Raw genomic sequence first — 18,483 nt, forward strand, 5'->3', positions numbered from 1 at the left:
ATACATACATCAATTGAGCAAAGCACCCTTATACATTCTTTGCACTCGTCATTCTCAAAATTCGTCTTCCACTTGGGTTCCTGGAATCAGTTTGGTTGCCCTTTTTTTTCCCCTCCCCCGCCCTCCCCGCACCCCCCTCCCCCCTGGTCCCTTGATAGTTTATAAATAATTATTATATCTTATCTTACACTCCCCGGTGTCTCCCCTCGCCTACCTCCCCATTGCCCATCTCCCAGAGAGGAGGTTACACATAGATCTCTGAGATCGCTTCTCCCTTTCTACACCCCCTTCCCTCCTGGTGTCGCCACTTTCACCGCTGGTGTTGAGGGGTTCGTCTGTCCTAGATTCCTTGTGTTTCCAGATCTCTACTGCACCGCTGTACATCCTCTGGTATAACTCTTTATAGGATTTTTTTTAAAGCCTCATCTTTTCCCCATAAAGTGGTTGCTGGTTTCAAACTGCTGACCTTCCAATTAGTAGCCAACTCATAACCCCCTAAGTCACCAAAGCCCCTACTACTGATAAGAGATGCATGTTTCCAGGAGTTAGCCAGAAGCACTTGATGCGGTCTTCTGGTGTTATATTGGACTTGAATAAATAATAGTAGCAAATTCTCATTGATACTTCCTAGATATTTTTAACTTTCAAATGAGCTTTAAAAGCAAGGCAGTTTACATATCTTAGAACTAGTACTCACCCTTCTGTGCTGCGCGGAGCATGGACTATTTTACATAGGGACCCGTTTGGTCGTGCTGGTGGTTTGGGTTGCTTCCTTCCGTGTCCTTAGCACGTCCAAATTAGGAAGCTCCAGGAAGTGTTCTTTATCTTCTCATACCTCACGGGGGAGACATGATCAATTACTGGGACAAAAAGAGAGTTAATTGATACAACGTGGTGTTTTATGTTCTACTGTGAGTCGGTGTTTGTACATTTTTCTAAAGAGTGGGGAGAGGAACCAAGAAAACAAACATTTACAAGACCCTCTCCGACAACAGAAATCAAATACAGTTCAAATAAACATTGGCAGCTTCATCACAGAAGTTGATTGTGGTATTCATCAAGTGAGTGTTGTCTATTTCAAATTTCCCCACCAGTAATAAAAAAAATCATAAATCATTGACACAGAGTGAGTATAATCAGCATTACCTTAGTGGTAATTTTATCATAAACCAAAACCAAGCAAACGAGTTTCCATGATGTTTCCTCTGGCTCCTCGTGACCCTCCAGGACAGAGGAGGACTGTTGCTAGGGGCTTCTGAGGCTACAGATCTTCACAGACGAGAGATGCTACATCTCGCTCCCAGGGTGGATTCACACCACAGACCATTGCTGTTCGGACGCACGCGCCTCACTAGCAGGAGTCACTGAAGACAGCTCTCCTTCGCTGGCCTAACATTGAGCACCTGGAGGCCTTTCTGCTGGCAGGATTTAAAAAATGTTAACTACCCTAAGCTTTATTCACAAAGTTCGTGTGATAATGGGATATTCTTAAAGGTATTGAGGAGGACAACTAATATTTTAGGCCACCTAAGTAATCCGTTGAGATTTGACTTCAGCGTGGAGTCACGATTGCAAATGGGAAAAGGCACCCCAAGCCTTCCACCCATTGAAAGGTAAGGATGTTATGCGGACTTATGCGAAATAAAGCTCTTACATAGCCAAGCCTACCTTGTGAACTCCAACTCGCAGCAGTCTCACAGGGTCCAGCAGAACTGCCTCAGTGGGCTTTCCAGAGCGGCAGCCTGTCAGCTTCCATAGGGGGTGGCGAACCACGGACCTTTCAGGAAGCAACCAAGTGTCTCGCCCTCATGCTACCAGGTATTCGAATGAAAACGCTAATCGCGGTCCATTGAAGATTGAGGTCCCAATTCGAAACGCTATCCAATAGAAACGGGCCAGCCCTGTGAAATCAATACTATTCACGATGACCAACGTGTGCAGCCTGTCGTTGGAAATGAGCTCCATCACGCGGGTAGGCCTTTCCTAATGAAGTTCTTCCTTCCCATTTGCCCCGCTCTTTGCCTAGGGTTGAGATTTCCTAGGAAAAAGGAAAGGGGTCTTTTCTGCGTCTGGTGGTAGACCCTCGTATCAGTTCTGTAGAAAACAGGAGGTTTTCAGGGAAGCTGATACCAAGGGCTCAAATAGAGAATGCTTTTAAAAGGCCGGTGGCAACATGTGCACAGATGTGATTGATACAGTTGATGAATGGGCTGTAACTAAGAGCCCTCAAGATGATTTTTTTTTTAATCAGGTAAGAATAAGTAAACAAGGACATCGAACCTCCCCCAGCTGAGCCAGGCACCGGCCCCCGTGACAAGGCCGTGGGGCAGAGGCTTGGACACGGCCCTCTGGGCAGGGGAAATGGCATTTCATGGCTTAGATTTTCATTTCAATGGAAAAACAACTTACAAAGAAATTGTCTGGCATGGGCCTTTCAACGTGGCTAAGAGACATATATGCCATTCCCATTGTCAAACATGCAGTTTAAATAACTGCCTTTGGAATCGAAGAACACTATTTTCAATATGGCGGAAAATGGAAGGGAAACGTTATTCGGATACTTAGCTACACCATCTTTTGGCTGAAGGGCCAGGGTATTTATTATGAATCCCCTTTGGAATTTTATTGTCTTTCTGAATGGAATAGAGACTTAGCAAGTGAGGGAAGATACAGTCCTCTTGTAGTTCTGAATTCATGGGGGTTCGATTGGACTGGACCAAGAATCGGGCAAAGCCCCTGAGACGCAGCATAGGTGTGCTAGTGTGAGTCCTAGGTCTGCAAGCAGACCTCGGAGCAGTGCAGGTTTGGTTCCGCTTAAATTCAGCAACTATTATAATAAAATGGGTCACACAATGTTGTTGGTTTCCAACGCATCTAAGAGTTACGTTTACACTACAGTGTGGTCTATTCAAGGCGGCCTGGTGCCACTGTCAGGTACGCACTGGACTGCTAATGACAAGGTCATTGGTTCAGACCCCCCAACGGCTCCTCGGCAGAAAGAAGAGGTTGTCTGTTCACGTAAAGATGTACGAAGCCTCAGGAACCCGTGAGAGGGGCCACGGTGTGTCAGAATACATGTGAGGACAGTGGGTAGGTGCAGTAACATAATGGACGATTGTGAGGATTATCCAAATGTGACAGAGACACAAAGTGAGCACATGCCACTGGAACAGTGGTGCCGGGAGACTTGCTCAACCCAAAGCCACACAAACCTTCAGTTTGTAAAACAGACATGGAGCATCAGGGAAATGCACTAACACGGTCCGCCTGTACACATCATCAACATGCTATTAAATTATATGGGTGGGGGGTGGGCTTCAAAAAGTTTAAGCAGAAGTGGAATGAAAGAAAGAAGATTTCCCCCTGGGCTTGTGGGAGGTCCTTCGTACACATTACTGTGCAGCCAACACACTACCTTTGGGCAAGTTTGAAGACACTGGCACATTTTAAGATGATTGTGGAACAAGTCATCGCTGAACTTTAAAGAACACCGAGAGGCCAGTTTCCTAGTGGTTTAGGTGCCAGGGCGTCGATTTTGACAGAATAGGCCTGTCCATCGGGCTTTTGGGCTATGCCCTTTCAGAGACGGGTCGCCAGGCCTGTCTTCCCAAGTGCCCCTAAGTGAGTTAGAACCAGCAACCTTTAGGCCTCCTAGCTGAGCCTGGAACTGTTTACAGCACTCCAGGCTCCCAGTTACAGTAGACCAAACCTCCATTACGTCTTAACATTCAATTCTAGTGTTGCGAAGATCCCTCTCGATCTCAGTTTTATTCTAGGAGTCTGGAACTATACGACTCAGAATGTGAGTAACCTGAAGGGGTAAGGATCGGCGGGACACGGCAGTCCAAAAGTTGTAAATTATTAGACCATGTATTGTACTGTTTTAAAGTGAATTATACAGAAGTGTGCAAAAATTGCAATAACATTCTCAAGAAAAAAACCCTAGTGTACTTTAGCATTATTATTTAAGTTATATAAAATACATATTTATAAAAGTACAGATTTAAATTTCTTTTTAATTATATCCACTGAAAAGTCAGGTTCGCTTTTTAAGTACTCAAATAAGGTCCTATCAGTCTAAATTATGTCCTAGTCCGATGGAGCTACTAGAAATCTGGAACAAATAAAAATAAGTCCCATTCCTTTAGGAAAAGTGCCTTGAGGTCTCAGCTGCCGTTACGTTGGTCTTCCTGAAGCTTTTCAGCTGAGGAGTCCTCCACAGTATTGTGCATCGATGGCTAGCCGACGCTGGGTTTTTCAGGATCCAAAGAGGAGTCTTGTAAAGCTCCTCCTGGTGCCATGAAGCCGTTAGTTTGTTGTCCCCAATCATAATAGTCTGCAGCAAAACTTAAAAAAGAAAGAAATATTTCAGTGACTTAAAGCATTACCCTTATTACATACGGCATGTCTTCTTGAGGTCAATAGAAATGGCATTTGGTATAAATTAGATAATCCTCAAGTTCCTTAAATGTGGCTTACTTAAACCCATTTCCACACGAAACAGTGCTACAAAATGTGATTAACAGCCTGCCTACAAGAAGTCTCGTGAACTATACATTGTACAGTAGTAGTACAGCCATAAACCAATCACTATGTACAATAGCACATGTTTTAACTAAAAATTGTTTTTAAATCCTAACTTGAAGCACATCTCTGTGTGTTGGGAAAAACTGGAAACCCTGGTGACTTGGGAGAAAAGCGTTGGGTCACAAACCTAAAGGTCAGTGATTCAAGCCCCTCAGTCACTCTGAGGGAGAAAAGGATGAGGCTCTCTGCTCCCATAAAGAGTTACAGCCTCAGAAACCCTATTTAAGTCAGAATCAACTCAATGGCAGTGAGTTTTGTCTTTGGGGGAAAAATAACTTATGTGCCTCGATTTACTCACATGTATAGTGGGGTTGATATTAGTATCTACCTTGTTGGGTTACTATGAGAATTACCATATATACTCGTGTATAAGCCGAGTTTTCCAGCACACTTTTAATGCAGTTTTTGTGGTAAAATTAGGTGCCCCGGGTGATATTCGGGTTGGCTGATGCGCGAGAATATACGGTAAGAGGGTGAAGACCTGTAAAGTGCAAGGGGGGAGACATCAAAAAGGATGTGGAAAATCCCACTCTAAATTTCAGTTTCCCACAGACTGGGTTTGATGTCAACTTGGCTGGACCAGACTTCTCAGTGGTTTGACAGTTGAGGCCCCCTCTGTAATGTGATTGAAAATAACATAATCAAGTGCACGATGGGATCTGCAGGGAGTCAAGCAGTTATTTAGGTTATGGCCCTGATTACGTTATCTCCTTAGGGATGGGCCTACTTGATATTTAAGTAGACGCCATAGAGAACTTCACTTCTTCTTGGTAGCCCAGATCCCACATTTGTTGCATAGTGAGGTAGTTAAAGTTTATTGTGCCAACCTGGCCGACAAACACACGTGGGGTTAATTGAAGGGCAGAGGGATAAATGGCTCGGTGAACCTTGCCTTTCTAGTTCTTGGGTCTCTGGCTTTGTGATGGTCGGACCAGGGTGCAGCTGCCTTAGCCAGTTCCCTGCTTCAACTGGAAAGGCTCACTTCCTGCAAGACATCCCTGAGGAGAAGCCACATGGACCTACCCCGATGCAGCCCTTGGTGCTGGAGCACCCGTGTGGGGACCCCTGCCAGTGCTGAGATGCTTACACATTCACTGACTCGGCTTTCCTCCTGCAGTCGGCATCATTGTGTCTGTCTTGTGAGATGGAGGAGGACTTTGTGGACTGGTGTTGGGCATATGAGTTAATGTTGGACTTGTGGGCTTGGGCAGCACTGTGTTCGGATGTTTTCTTGATGTGCACTTAACCTTTATACAAATCTCTCGCTTATACATGAGTTTCTGTGGATTTGTGTCTCTAATGTACCCAGACAAACACATAGATTTCTGGTTCTTGAACCAAAAGTCCACCATTGCTACTTATAGACCCTGAGCGCTATCAACAACCTGCCACATTGCCTGCTGGCCCTGGGAACTATCAGAACCTGCCACGTTGTCTGCTGACCCTCAGCGCCATTAGAACTTGCACACCTTAGATTTGTTGGACTCTACCAGATCTATTAGCCTGTGGAATTCCTGCTTCATCGTCCTGCTTCCTGCTCCATTGGCTCTAGCAAACACACAGTGTAGAAAGAGGATCCAGCGTAGCATCTGACCTATAAACTTGAACCAGGCTGGACTTACCCGCTCCTACAACTGTGTGAACCATATTTCTTGATATGAAGTTCTCTTTATTTATAAGTACATGAGCATCACTGGTGTTGCCTCTCCAGAGAACCCAGCCTAACACACTAGGAAAGGGGGATAACCACAGGGGTAGTCAAGATCCTGGCCACTCTAAGGCACTGCTGGCAGATAAGAGGCTACGGCTCCTCTATCAGGGTATGAGTTTAAAAGGCTCAGAGGACAATCCAGTAACCCTAGGAGAGTAAAACAACTGTTGAGTTAGCCCTAACTCATGGCAACCCCATGTACTACAGAAAGTGATATTGTCCAGACCTGTGCCATCTACATTACGCTTGGTATGCTTGAATACATTTTTTTGGCTGCTGTACTTTATTTAAATATCTTCCAACCATGGGGGCCTCATCTTCCAGCACTACATTAGGTATGTTATAACCTGTAGGAGTTTTACTAGCTAATTTTTAGAAGTGGATCACCAGGCCTTTCTTGCTATTCTGCCTTCGTCCACCACCCGTCTGTCAGCTTGTCATATTGTGGCGGCTTGTGTGTTCCTGGGATGGGAGGAGCTACAGCACCAGTATTTTTAAAATCCAGAGTGTCACCCCTGGTGGACAAGTTTCAGTGGAGCTTTCAGGCTTAGCCCTAAGTCTGACACGTAACAGTGTTTGTTAGATAAAAACGTACTTCGGTTTAAAGACCAAAATAAGTGTCTTTAACTCACGTTCGCCTAATAAGTGAATAGTATACCATTTACACTCTGGCTTTAGAACCTACGATTAAAGAAGTATGCCAGCAATTCCCAAATCATGTCCTACAGAATGACTTCAAGCAGAAGTACGATGTTTCCTTCTTGGGTAGCCAGAGTACATTTAGCATAAGCCCTGAGACTATGTTGAATATTGTAAAAAATCATCTCTTCCTTTCACAGAGCATGCATATAAAGAACTTGTGCCCTGTGCAGCACAGTGTGGGAATCCCTGAGACACGTAATCATCAGTGGGGCCTGTGTTTCCTTGATGTCAGCTTCTCTCGTTCCTGAGGATTTCATGACTATAAAATGCTCCCCTACCACCAGTTTTCAGCTCTATGGTTTTGGGGGTTTTAGATAGGCGTTTTCAATTGCTCAATGAACTCACTCCCCTGGTGTCTAACCAGACCTCTCTAACCAGAGCTGTGGCCTTACCTTCCCTGAAGTCCCTGAGGAGCCGTGTTCCAGGAAAGATCGTCATCGCTGTCGTATCTTCGAGGGTTGTCAAAGAAATACGATCGGGGGCTGAAGCCGTGGCTGGGGACCATCCCAGGGTTAGTCTAGGAGGAGAATCACATGCTCAGCGTACTTGCACACATCTTGCTTCACATAAACAACAGTAAGTGCGGTCCCCTTGCAGAAGGCTTACGACGAGCTAGTGGGCTGGAAGGAGGTGATGCCTGTCTGTAACCGTTTAGCTCAAGTGTTCACTTCCACTGCTTTGGTGTTGATCAACATGGATAAAATAGCTTATCAGTTTTGTTTGCTAAATGGGCAACAGTGTATCATCATCGTTTCAATCCCTACTCCTCATAGGAAAGCCAGGCAATGCCCAAAGGGGACACCCTATGGTAGGGGTCGCTCCGCAGTGGTTACAAGGTTCATACAACAGCATAGACACTTCGAACAAATCAGGGGGGAAATAACTATGAAATCATTCTGTGTGAGTCTCTCATCTAGTTTTCACACCCTAATCAATTGTTCCCCAAGCCAAGTCCGCCTCCGCTAATGGAAGTTTAGACGTTACTTCATGCATGCAACATGTTTTAAAAAGGGAGATGTTTTCCTATTTATGCCTATGAGTATTTCCCAGTGAGTTAATTCCACTGTGGTAAATTAGGAGAGCGTGGGCTTAGAGCAGAGAATCATTTTAATGCACGTTAATACTACTATAGATCAATAGTGCTTCAATGAGGTCCACAGGCCCCTGGAACACCCCGACCGTCCTTTCAGGGATCCGCAGGGCTATACCTACTTCACTAAAATATAGTATACTGAGTTACTAACTATAGTGACCAGCCTAAGATAGATATTATCTGCCCTTTGTACTATGTGGGTATTGTTTTACTAGTGGACTGACACAGGGGCTGCAACAAGGTGCTTCAAGCTGACAACAAGGTGAGGCTGGCGCAGGACAGGGCCGTGTTTTGCTCTGGGGTGCAGAGGGTCAGTCTGAACCAGAGCCAACTCGACAGCACCTAACAGCAGGACGAGCCATCGTGAGGTTTGACAAACTGCTTCCACTGCTGAATATAAAAATGATGATCTCACATGTAAACCGCGTCATTCACGATAAAGGGATTTTTTAAAGTACACAATGGGAAAACATTAAAACTCACAAATAAACCCACACACAACACAAGGAAACCAAATGACATGATACACCGGGAAAAAAACAACTGTCGTGGTGCCTTCGCAGAAATCACAGTCCTGGTAGCAACTCTGGCAGCAATGACTGTGTTCTTCACTACCATGCGTTAACAAACAGCAGAACAAGACAACCAGCTTCAGAACCAGCTGGGGGCATTGTGAGCTATGGAGATACGCACAAGAGTGCAGTAGCAGAGAAACTTACTAAACAAAAAATAACAAAACCTATAAACAGCTAGATACTTCTGAAGGCACAGTCTCCGTCTACCGAACACTTACTCAAAAGAATTCTGCCTGCCCTCCTCAATTCAGGGAAGGAAAAAACGACAGTGAGCTCAAGCGCATTCCCATTCAATGTGTGTCAAGTTTGGAAACCAAAAAGAGATCTGAAGGGGCAGGATCAGGGTCCTAAGACTGATGGCGTATGGTCTTCCAATGGGCAGGATCAGAGCCCTAAGACTGATGGCGTATGGTCTTCCAATGGGCAGGATCAGAGCCCTAAGACTGATGGCGTATGGTCTTCCAATGGGCAGGATCAGAGCCCTAAGACTGATGGCGTATGGTCTTCCAATGGGCAGGATCAGAGCCCTAGGACTGATGGTGTATGATCTTCCAATGGGCAGGATCGGGTCCTAAGACTGATGGTGTATGGTCTTCCAATGGGCAGGATCAGAGCCCTAGGACTGATGGTGTATGGTCTTCCAATGGGCAGGATCAGGGTCCTAAGACTGATGGCGTATGGTCTTCCAATGGGCAGGATCAGGGTCCTAAGACTGATGGTGTATGGTCTTCCAATGGGCAGGATCAGAGCCCTAAGACTGATGGCGTATGGTCTTCCAATGGGCAGGATCAGGGTCCTAAGACTGATGGCGTATGGTCTTCCAATGGGCAGGATCAGGGCCCTAGGACTGATGGCGTATGGTCTTCCAATGGGCAGGATCAGGGCCCTAGGACTGATGGCGTATGGTCTTCCAATGGGCAGGATCGGGTCCTAAGACTGATGGTGTATGGTCTTCCAATGGGCAGGATCGGGTCCTAAGACTGATGGTGTATGGTCTTCCAATGGGCAGGATCAGAGCCCTAGGACTGATGGCGTATGGTCTTCCAATGGGCAGGATCAGGGCCCTAGGACTGATGGCGTATGGTCTTCCAATGGGCAGGATCGGGTCCTAAGACTGATGGTGTATGGTCTTCCAATGGGCAGGATCGAGGCCCTAAGACTGGTGGTGTATGGTCTTCCAATGGGCAGGATCGGGTCCTAAGACTGATGGCGTATGGTCTTCCAATGGGCAGGATCGGGTCCTAAGACTGATGGCGTATGGTCTTCCAATGGGCAGGATCAGAGCCCTAGGACTGATGGCGTATGGTCCTAAGACTGATGGCGTATGGTCTTCCAATGGACAGGATCAGGGCCCTAGGACTGATGGCGTATGGTCTTCCAATGGGCAGGATCGGGGTCCTAAGACTGATGGCGTATGGTCTTCCAATGGGCAGGATCAGGGCCCTAGGACTGATGGCGTATGGTCCTAAGACTGATGGCGTATGGTCTTCCAATGGGCAGGATCAGGGCCCTAGGACTGATGGTGTATGGTCTTCCAATGGGCAGGATCGGGGTCCTAAGACTGATGGCGTATGGTCCTAAGACTGATGGCGTATGGTCTTCCAATGGGCAGGATCAGGGCCCTAGGACTGATGGCGTATGGTCCTAAGACTGATGGCGTATGGTCTTCCAATGGGCAGGATCGGGTCCTAAGACTGATGGCGTATGGTCCTAAGACTGATGGCGTATGGTCTTCCAATGGGCAGGATCAGAGCCCTAAGACTGATGGCGTATGATCTTCCAATGGGCAGGATCGGGTCCTAAGACTGATGGCGTATGGTTTTCCAATGGGCAGGATCAGAGCCCTAAGACTGATGGCGTATGGTCTTCCAATGGGCAGGATCGGGGTCCTAAGACTGATGGTGTATGATCTTCCAATGGGCAGGATCGGGTCCTAAGACTGATGGTGTATGATCTTCCAATGGGCAGGATCGGGTCCTAAGACTGATGGCGTATGGTCTTCCAATGGGCAGGATCAGAGCCCTAGGACTGATGGTGTATGGTCTTCCAATGGGCAGGATCGGGGTCCTAAGACTGATGGCGTATGGTCTTCCAATGGGCAGGATCAGAGCCCTAGGACTGATGGTGTATGGTCTTCCAATGGGCAGGATCGGGGCCCTAGGACTGATGGTGTATGGTCTTCCAATGGGCAGGATCGAGGCCCTAAGACTGGTGGTGTATGATCTTCCAATGGGCAGGATCGGGTCCTAAGACTGATGGCGTATGATCTTCCAATGGGCAGGATCGGGTCCTAAGACTGATGGCGTATGGTCTTCCAATGGGCAGGATCAGAGCCCTAGGACTGATGGTGTATGGTCTTCCAATGGGCAGGATCGGGTCCTAAGACTGATGGTGTATGGTCTTCCAATGGGCAGGATCAGAGCCCTAAGACTGATGGTGTATGGTCTTCCAATGGGCAGGATCGGGGCCCTAAGACTGATGGCGTATGATCTTCCAATGGGCAGGATCGGGGTCCTAAGACTGATGGCGTATGGTCTTCCAATGGGCAGGATCAGAGCCCTAAGACTGATGGTGTATGGTCTTCCAATGGGCAGGATCAGAGCCCTAAGACTGATGGTGTATGGTCTTCCAATGGGCAGGATCGGGGTCCCAAGACTGATGGTGTATGGTCTTCCAAGGAAGCTTTGCTTGGAGAGTCTTTGCGACCCTCAAAGAATGAGCGGGAGCATGGTCGTATTGGAAAAAATTTAAAAATTCCTTGGCACAACTCTCCTGGTCTATTTTTCCTCACCGGTGCAGTTATCCATCTCTTAAGCCTTCTTCCTAATAAGTTGTGCCTGGTGTCCCTCAAGATAAACCATCAAGATTACCCCCTTGGAGACCCTAGCAAAAGTGGCCACAACCATCTGAGCTAACCTTGTGCCTAGAATTTAAGCGGTCAGCAGCTCCCCCTTGGAAGCCCTGTTCTGCCTGGACTTGTCTGTCTGTGCATGATGAGCAGAGCCCTGTTTTCTAGCTTACATTCATATTTGTGGATTTTATTGATCTACGGTTTACTTACCACCCACACTGGAAAACCTCAGCCTTGATTTTTTTTAACCATGTTTTTTCCCCTTTTTTATTATTCAAAGATCATTTTATTGGGGGCTCTTACGGCTCTTATAACCGTCCACACATCAATTGTTTCAAGTATATTTGTACATATGTTGCCATCATCATTTCCTAAACACTTATTTCCGATTTGAGCTCATTTTCCCCCTCCCTCCTCCCCCCCGCCATGACCCCTTGATGAATTAAAAATCATTATTATTTTCATATCTCAAGCCAACCACTGTCTCTCATCCCCCGGGTGGGGGAGGGGGGTGTTTATGTGTCAATCCATGGTTTTTAACTTGTTTTTTTTTCACATACAAGTGAGGGTGCGTCATATTAGGAAAACACCGCATCCCTTCCCTCTGCCTCGTACAGTTTGGCTTTGGTGCATTCTCTTTCTCTGAAATGAATCTTGGGGATAAAGACGCAACTTGTATTTCTTTGGTAAAATAATGCTAACTGGAAAAACGCATTTAACTCCAAAGGCAAGTAAGGGGACATACATTTTTTTAATTTCTTGATAAAATAGACAAAGGTATTTTTCAGAACAGAACAGAACCGAAGAGGCGGTTGAAGGACTAAGTTCCAATGGTATATTGCACGATTAAAATGAGCAGGTGTTTTCTACGAATACAAACAGCTTTACTTACAGGATCTTTTGCAGGAGCTCTGACTCGGAAGAAATAAACCACTAAGGTAGTAGGTAAGAGCTCCCAGACAAACAGGACCACTCCAAACACAACATAGCCCGCATCGCCTAGCTGATTCTTCAAATCTGCCTGTTTCACAGAGGGAGAAATACAGAGTCAGTAGACCCAAGGCAGAGAAAATACATTCGATTTGATTCTATGTAATGGGGACAAAGAACAGTACTAATATAATAGAACAGTACTAACATAATATAATGTCTTCTCCCCTATATTACGCATGTTGAAACACGATGATGATTGCAGATGGATGGTTTTATTTAAACTATAAAGAAAAGGTGATTATTTTCTTCAAAATATGCAAATTTCTGAGCCTCCAATAAAATAATTTTAAAAGAAAAAATATGCAAATTTCCAATCTGACATTTTATCACTTCACCTCAAAATATCTCCTTATGTCCAAATGAAATCTCTCGATTATATTTAAACTCATCTATGAATAGTGAGACTTTTGGGGATGGGGGGAGTTCCTTCTAAATTCTTGAAAGATCCATACCAAGGACAAGCAAGTCAAGTTGGTTTTTTTTTTAAATCATTTTATCGGGGGCTCTTACAGCTCTTATCACAATCCATACATACATCCATTGTGTCAAGTACATTTGTACATATGTTGCCATCATCATTCTCAAAACATTTGCTTTCTATTTGAACCCTTGGTATCAGCTTCTCATTTTCCTCCCTCCCTCATGAACCCTTGATAATTTATTAAGAAAAAAATTTCCCCCCCATGGCTTACACCGACCACTGTTTCCCTTCACCCATTTTTCTGTTGTACATTCCCCTAGGAAGGGGTTATATGTAGATCATTGTGATCGGGTTTCCCTTTCTTCCCCCACCTTCCCCTTACCCCCTTAGTATGCAAGTTAATTTTTAAAATTTTTCTTCACATAACCCATAACCAATTCTTTGAAAAAAGCTTTTACTGGCATGTACGTCACATATAATATGATTTAATCAGTCTTATTGAGATTTGTACAATTGTCACCATAATCCATTTCAGAATATTTTCTTCTCATACACATTCTTGTTAGCTCCTCATTTCTCTCCACTCTCCCAGCTCATTCCTCTAGGTAATTATCGAGTCAGTTATTGTCTCTATAGATCGACCGATTCTGCATTTCATATACAGAAAACCATGCAAAACACAAATAGGAAGCAAATAAACCAACAAACTAATCCCTAACCACAATAACTATTCAAAACAGAAAAGCCTGAATCAAAAAGAATGCAGAAAATATTAAAAATGGAAACAACTTTGAAACGGGTAACAAGGGAGATCAAATGATAAGATATTACATCTTATCAACCTAACTACATCTGCCAAGATCGATTTTACAATGCTTGCTGTCTGTAGGCAGGCTAGTTGTCTTACCCAACTACGGAGGCTTAATCCAATTGTGAACCCTGCAAATGGATACTTGGGCATCCATTGTTATCCACAGCCTTCTGAAAACTGGGTGTCCACAAGTTAAGCTCTACTATTCCCTCCTTCCGATTTGGATTTTACTATTTACAATCCTTGGATCATACCGACAGGTGTGCTTCTTCCATGTGGACTTGACACCATCAATAGCTACTTATTTGAAGACAAGACCTTAAGACCCTAGATGCGATCCTGGCTTTCTGATAGCCAGGCACTATCTTGTTTCTTCAGCTCAGTTTGCTATAGCACCCATATCCTTAGTGATAATTTTATGATAAACATTATCAGTCATCCCCCTAGGGCATAAAGTAATTCTATTAACAGTGTCATTAATTTAACCAATGGTATGGAATTTAAAACACTGTTGAGAAAGGAAAGTATACAAGCATAAGATGGCTTCAGACAACAATACGTGAATTGTTGACCTGTACAGATCAAACTCTTAAGTGACTTCAAACAACGAGTGTTGGTGATAGGGAAAAACTTTTAATCACACTCATTAATAAAGGGAAAACCATTCCAGCCAGATTAATATCTCATAATAAAGCATTAACAAATTCACTGGGAGCCCTTAGAGCAAGAGAGACAACAGACAGTGTAAGACACGAAATAACAAAAATAATATATCATTAATTATCAAGGGTCCATGAGGGAAAGGGGAGCGGGGGAGGGAGGGGAAAAATGAGCCGATACCAAGGGCTCAAGCAGAAAGCAAATGCTTTGAGAACAATGATGGCAACAAATGTACAAATGTGCTGGACACAATGGATGTATACATGGCTTGTGATAAGAGTTATATGAGCCCCTAATAAAATGATTAAATGAAAAAATATATATAATTGATCAAGGATTCATGAGGGTGGGAGGGTGGAGGAGGGCAGGCGGGAGGAAGCATCAGCAAGGGGTCAAGTAGAAATCGTTTGGAAATGTTGACAGCAACATATGTACAAGTGTGCTTAATACTATTGAATGATGGGTTGTTGTAAGATTTGTAAGAGGCCCCCAATAAAATAATTTTTTTAAAAGCAAGGGTTCCAAACCAAAGTTCAACCTGCCGATTCCATAACCTTGAGCTAGCAGGAATCTGCTTCTTCTCACACTGGGGCATTTCAGCCTTAAGTCCAAGGGCGTAGGTGGGTGAGTTTGAAGTCAAGCCCAGTTCACCTACTGGGATTTCCACATCAAATCCCTCCAGCGTGGCCTATGAAAGATGTTGCGCACCACGAAAGGACAGAGTCCAAAGGCCCAGCCAGTAGTCTATAGCACACAGCCTGGGGCACCAAGGATTGCATAGGGACCGGGTCAACAGTGTCCCTTTGGGAACACAGGCATATTCTCCCCCTTGGGTTCTCTATAAGTACTGCTAAGAGGTTTCCCCAATAGGAGGTTGCTCCTCCCCGCTAAGCCACCAATAGTAATGTAATCCCCTTCTATAAGCCAGACATCCCTCCGTACCCCCATCGTGACATGAATTTACAGTAAGGTTCACTTAGTCGGCTAGGAGGAGTTCAAGTGGGGTTATCTTAGCACAATATCGTAAGACAACTGAAGAGCCTTCTCCCTCTCCTCTCATCTTGAAAAACGGACCCCGGGGGAGGTGAGGTCTCCCCTGGTGAAGTGGTTTGTAAGAGGTACACAGGAAAGGGGTGGTACATGGTTCATGAGCGCTAAGCAGCCTCTCGACCTTGTTCCCGGGGAGGCGAAATTAGAAGCTTCCAGGACTCGAGGACAGAGCCTGCCTTCTCAATGTTGATCCTGACAGTAGTAGTCTCAGAACAGGAGTGGTCAGTCATATCCAATTCTTTGCCCTGGAAAGTTTGGATTCTGGGCCGGTGAAATAGCTACAAAGGCCTGGCACCATGTCCTATCTGGACAGCAGGTGGCAGGGCCTCAAGACATGGAACGTGCCTGGGGTCTGGGCGCCACTGTCACCAAGACCATCATTTTAAAGAAAGAGAATATCACAAACCCAAGCCTGAAAGTCCAATGACCCAGAATGATTGTTCTTGCTTCTCCCATCATGTGGCAGTGACTTAGCGGCACTGTGGGTCACAGGCCCTGGGCTCCTAACCACAGGGTCAGCGGTTCAAATCCATGAATGGCTCCACGGGAGAAAAGGGAAGCTCTCTGCCCCTATAAAGCTTTCAAGCCTCAGAAACCCCTGTGTCGGGTCAATATGAGTTGAAATCGACTTGTTGCGAGGTTTAGGGTTGGTTGGTTGGTTGAACCACATATAATCATACTACTCCTCGATAAGATTACTCCAATCTTTGCATCTCATATTCTATCCTCACAACATGTCAGTAGTACAAGGTTCTCTTTCTGTCCCACATGTGTATCTACAAATGTACTGAACCTGTGGACGTCTCTGCCTTGCTGGATCTTGGATGATTTTTGTTTCCAACATCAAAAGTTTAAGAACTTGATAGAGTGGGAGTAAACCACGATATGGAAACAAAAGCATTCATTTACATGGTTTTGGGAGGTGTGTATGTGTGTAGTGCATATGTGGGGGAGGGAGGATGTATGCACCTGTCGCCTAGTTTTTCTAGACAACATGTGACATAGAACAGGCAAGGCGGGCACTATAATCCCCATTTTACAGATGAGCACGCGGGCACCACCAAGGTCAGTAAGTCACTTTCTTGTATTCACACAACAACTGATAAAGCCGCCGAGACAAGGAGCTGGCATCTCGGAGCAGCGCAGAAAGCTAAACATCAAAGGGTCACCGTGCGGAAAGTGCCCTCCCAGGTGAGCCCACTGACCTGGTCAGACACGTTGTACCAGTCGTAGTCAAAGGAATGGACGTTCTTGTTCTGGGAAAATGTTAAGATGAGCAGGTTGTAGCAGGCTCGGGATGTGTACAGCAGGATGACAGTCACTCCAATGGTAATGACTTGACACACGGAGGAGCCCTGGAATAGAGGGGTCATGAGAGATGTGCTCCCTCACAGCCCAAGCAGCCTGTCCCTCCTGTCGCACTTGGTCACCCGCTGGGGAGCTCCGGGTCCCTGCAGCCACGAGGATCATCAGAGCCTTCCCCCTTCACTCCACTCCAAACCTCACCTCATCCTCCAGCCCTCCCTTAAATATTCACATTATCTTCAGAGAGTCACATCAAAACCTGGGCACCTGGTGGGGAGACAGCAGTCTGACCCAGGTTTTTATTTTAAGAGCAAGCAAGACAGGTGTCTTTTGAAATTCTTATTCTTTTTAAACCTGTAGCTGTTCTCTCCTCGGCTCAGAGACGTACCCTCAACTTGGAAGCATAGGAAACGAGCCAAATGCCCAAGCCACTGGCTATAAGGCAGCGAGGACACGATCTCAGAGGGATTGCAGCTAGAAGAGACCACCGTGCTGCTGGCTGTAGGTGTGGGCAGCAAGCAATGCCTCAGCGTCTTCTAGTTTGGGGATCCAGGAGCACTGATGTGACTTAGGAGACCCGGAACGTGAATGCAACTGAGGTGCTCGGCTGCTAACAAAAGATGAAAGGTTCCAACCCAACCAGAAGCACCTTGGAAGCAAGGCCTCATGATCTGCTTCTGAAAGCAAAGCCTCCCTCTGGAGACTTTGGAAGCAGAGTTAATCACTTACACACACGGAGTTGCCCTGAATCAAACCTATTCAATGACAATTGATTTGGACATATTTGGAAATATCTACTTGGATATACTTGGATCCAATATATATCCAAATATGTCTATTTGGATATACTTGGAAATCTATAATTTTTGCCCCAATTTATGAAGCTATTAGTTTTCAAATTCAGATAATGACTAGTAGGTAGAAACAGAGAGGCCACACAAAACAAACACAAAAAATTACGTTTGAGTTTTATATATGGAAATCATTAACTAGCCCTTTCATATTATTTTACTCATGGCAGCTGACTGTCTTGTTTGCCATATAAGCAATCTAAATAGTTCTTTAACAAACTACAATTAAATCGATACTATACTGAGTACCGTATATACTTGTGTATAAGCCAAGTTTTTTAGTGCGTTTTTAATGCAGTTTTTGTGGTAAAATTAGGCACCTCGGCTGATATTCGGGTTGGCTTATGTTTGAGTATATACGGTGATATTCTGGAGTCAGACACGCTACCGTTGCACCACGAGGTCCTTATACGGTGATATTCTAACAACCTATAAAAAAGTCTACCCCTTCTATTAAAATCATATGGAGCCCTGGCAGTGCTGTGGGTTAGCTGGCTAACCTCAAAGTGGGCGGTTCAAACCCACCAGTCGCTACACAGGAAAAAGATGAGGCTGTTGGCATCTGGAAATATCTGCGGTCTCAGAAACCTTCAACAGAGTTGCTATGAGTTAGAATTCTGAGACAGCTCAGCCAGACCCCAGGATATCTGAAGACAGTTTGTTATTTTAATGTATGAAGTAGACATTTTGATGTCATGAATCCCTAACAAAGACAGTACCGTGGGGGAGAGAACTGCCCCCATTATCTTCAGACTAAAGAAAAATTGCAGCCAGATGGGCAACAGGGCAAGGCAAGGTCAGGGGTACGCCACTGGCCAAAGTGAGAAGAGAAAACCATGGCAAAGTCACGTGGGCTCACCCAGCCGATTAGAA

General features: G+C 45.3%; 1 protein-coding gene across 2 annotated transcripts in view; it reads right to left on the reverse strand.

Moving 5' to 3' along the window:
• Positions 1–256: 256 nt before the first annotated feature.
• The window catches only part of GPR137B (G protein-coupled receptor 137B), a 65,729-nt gene continuing 47,502 nt past the window's right edge, over positions 257–18,483 (reverse strand). Inside the window, exons 4-7 of one of the 2 annotated variants that reach the window (XM_075555290.1) lie at positions 16,660–16,809; positions 12,412–12,540; positions 7,393–7,517; positions 266–4,347 (exon numbers count right to left, since the gene is read on the reverse strand). In XM_075555290.1, coding sequence (XP_075411405.1) covers positions 4,239–4,347; positions 7,393–7,517; positions 12,412–12,540; positions 16,660–16,809 — 513 coding nt within the window. In that variant the 3' untranslated portion in view covers positions 266–4,238. Of the gene's footprint in view, positions 4,348–7,392; positions 7,518–12,411; positions 12,541–16,659; positions 16,810–18,483 lie in introns of both variants that reach the window. The other variant, XM_075555291.1, reaches the window with a different exon arrangement.

Source organism: Tenrec ecaudatus, chromosome 7 (genome assembly GCF_050624435.1).
Source record: "Tenrec ecaudatus isolate mTenEca1 chromosome 7, mTenEca1.hap1, whole genome shotgun sequence".
Classification (NCBI taxonomy): Eukaryota; Metazoa; Chordata; class Mammalia; order Afrosoricida; family Tenrecidae; genus Tenrec; species Tenrec ecaudatus.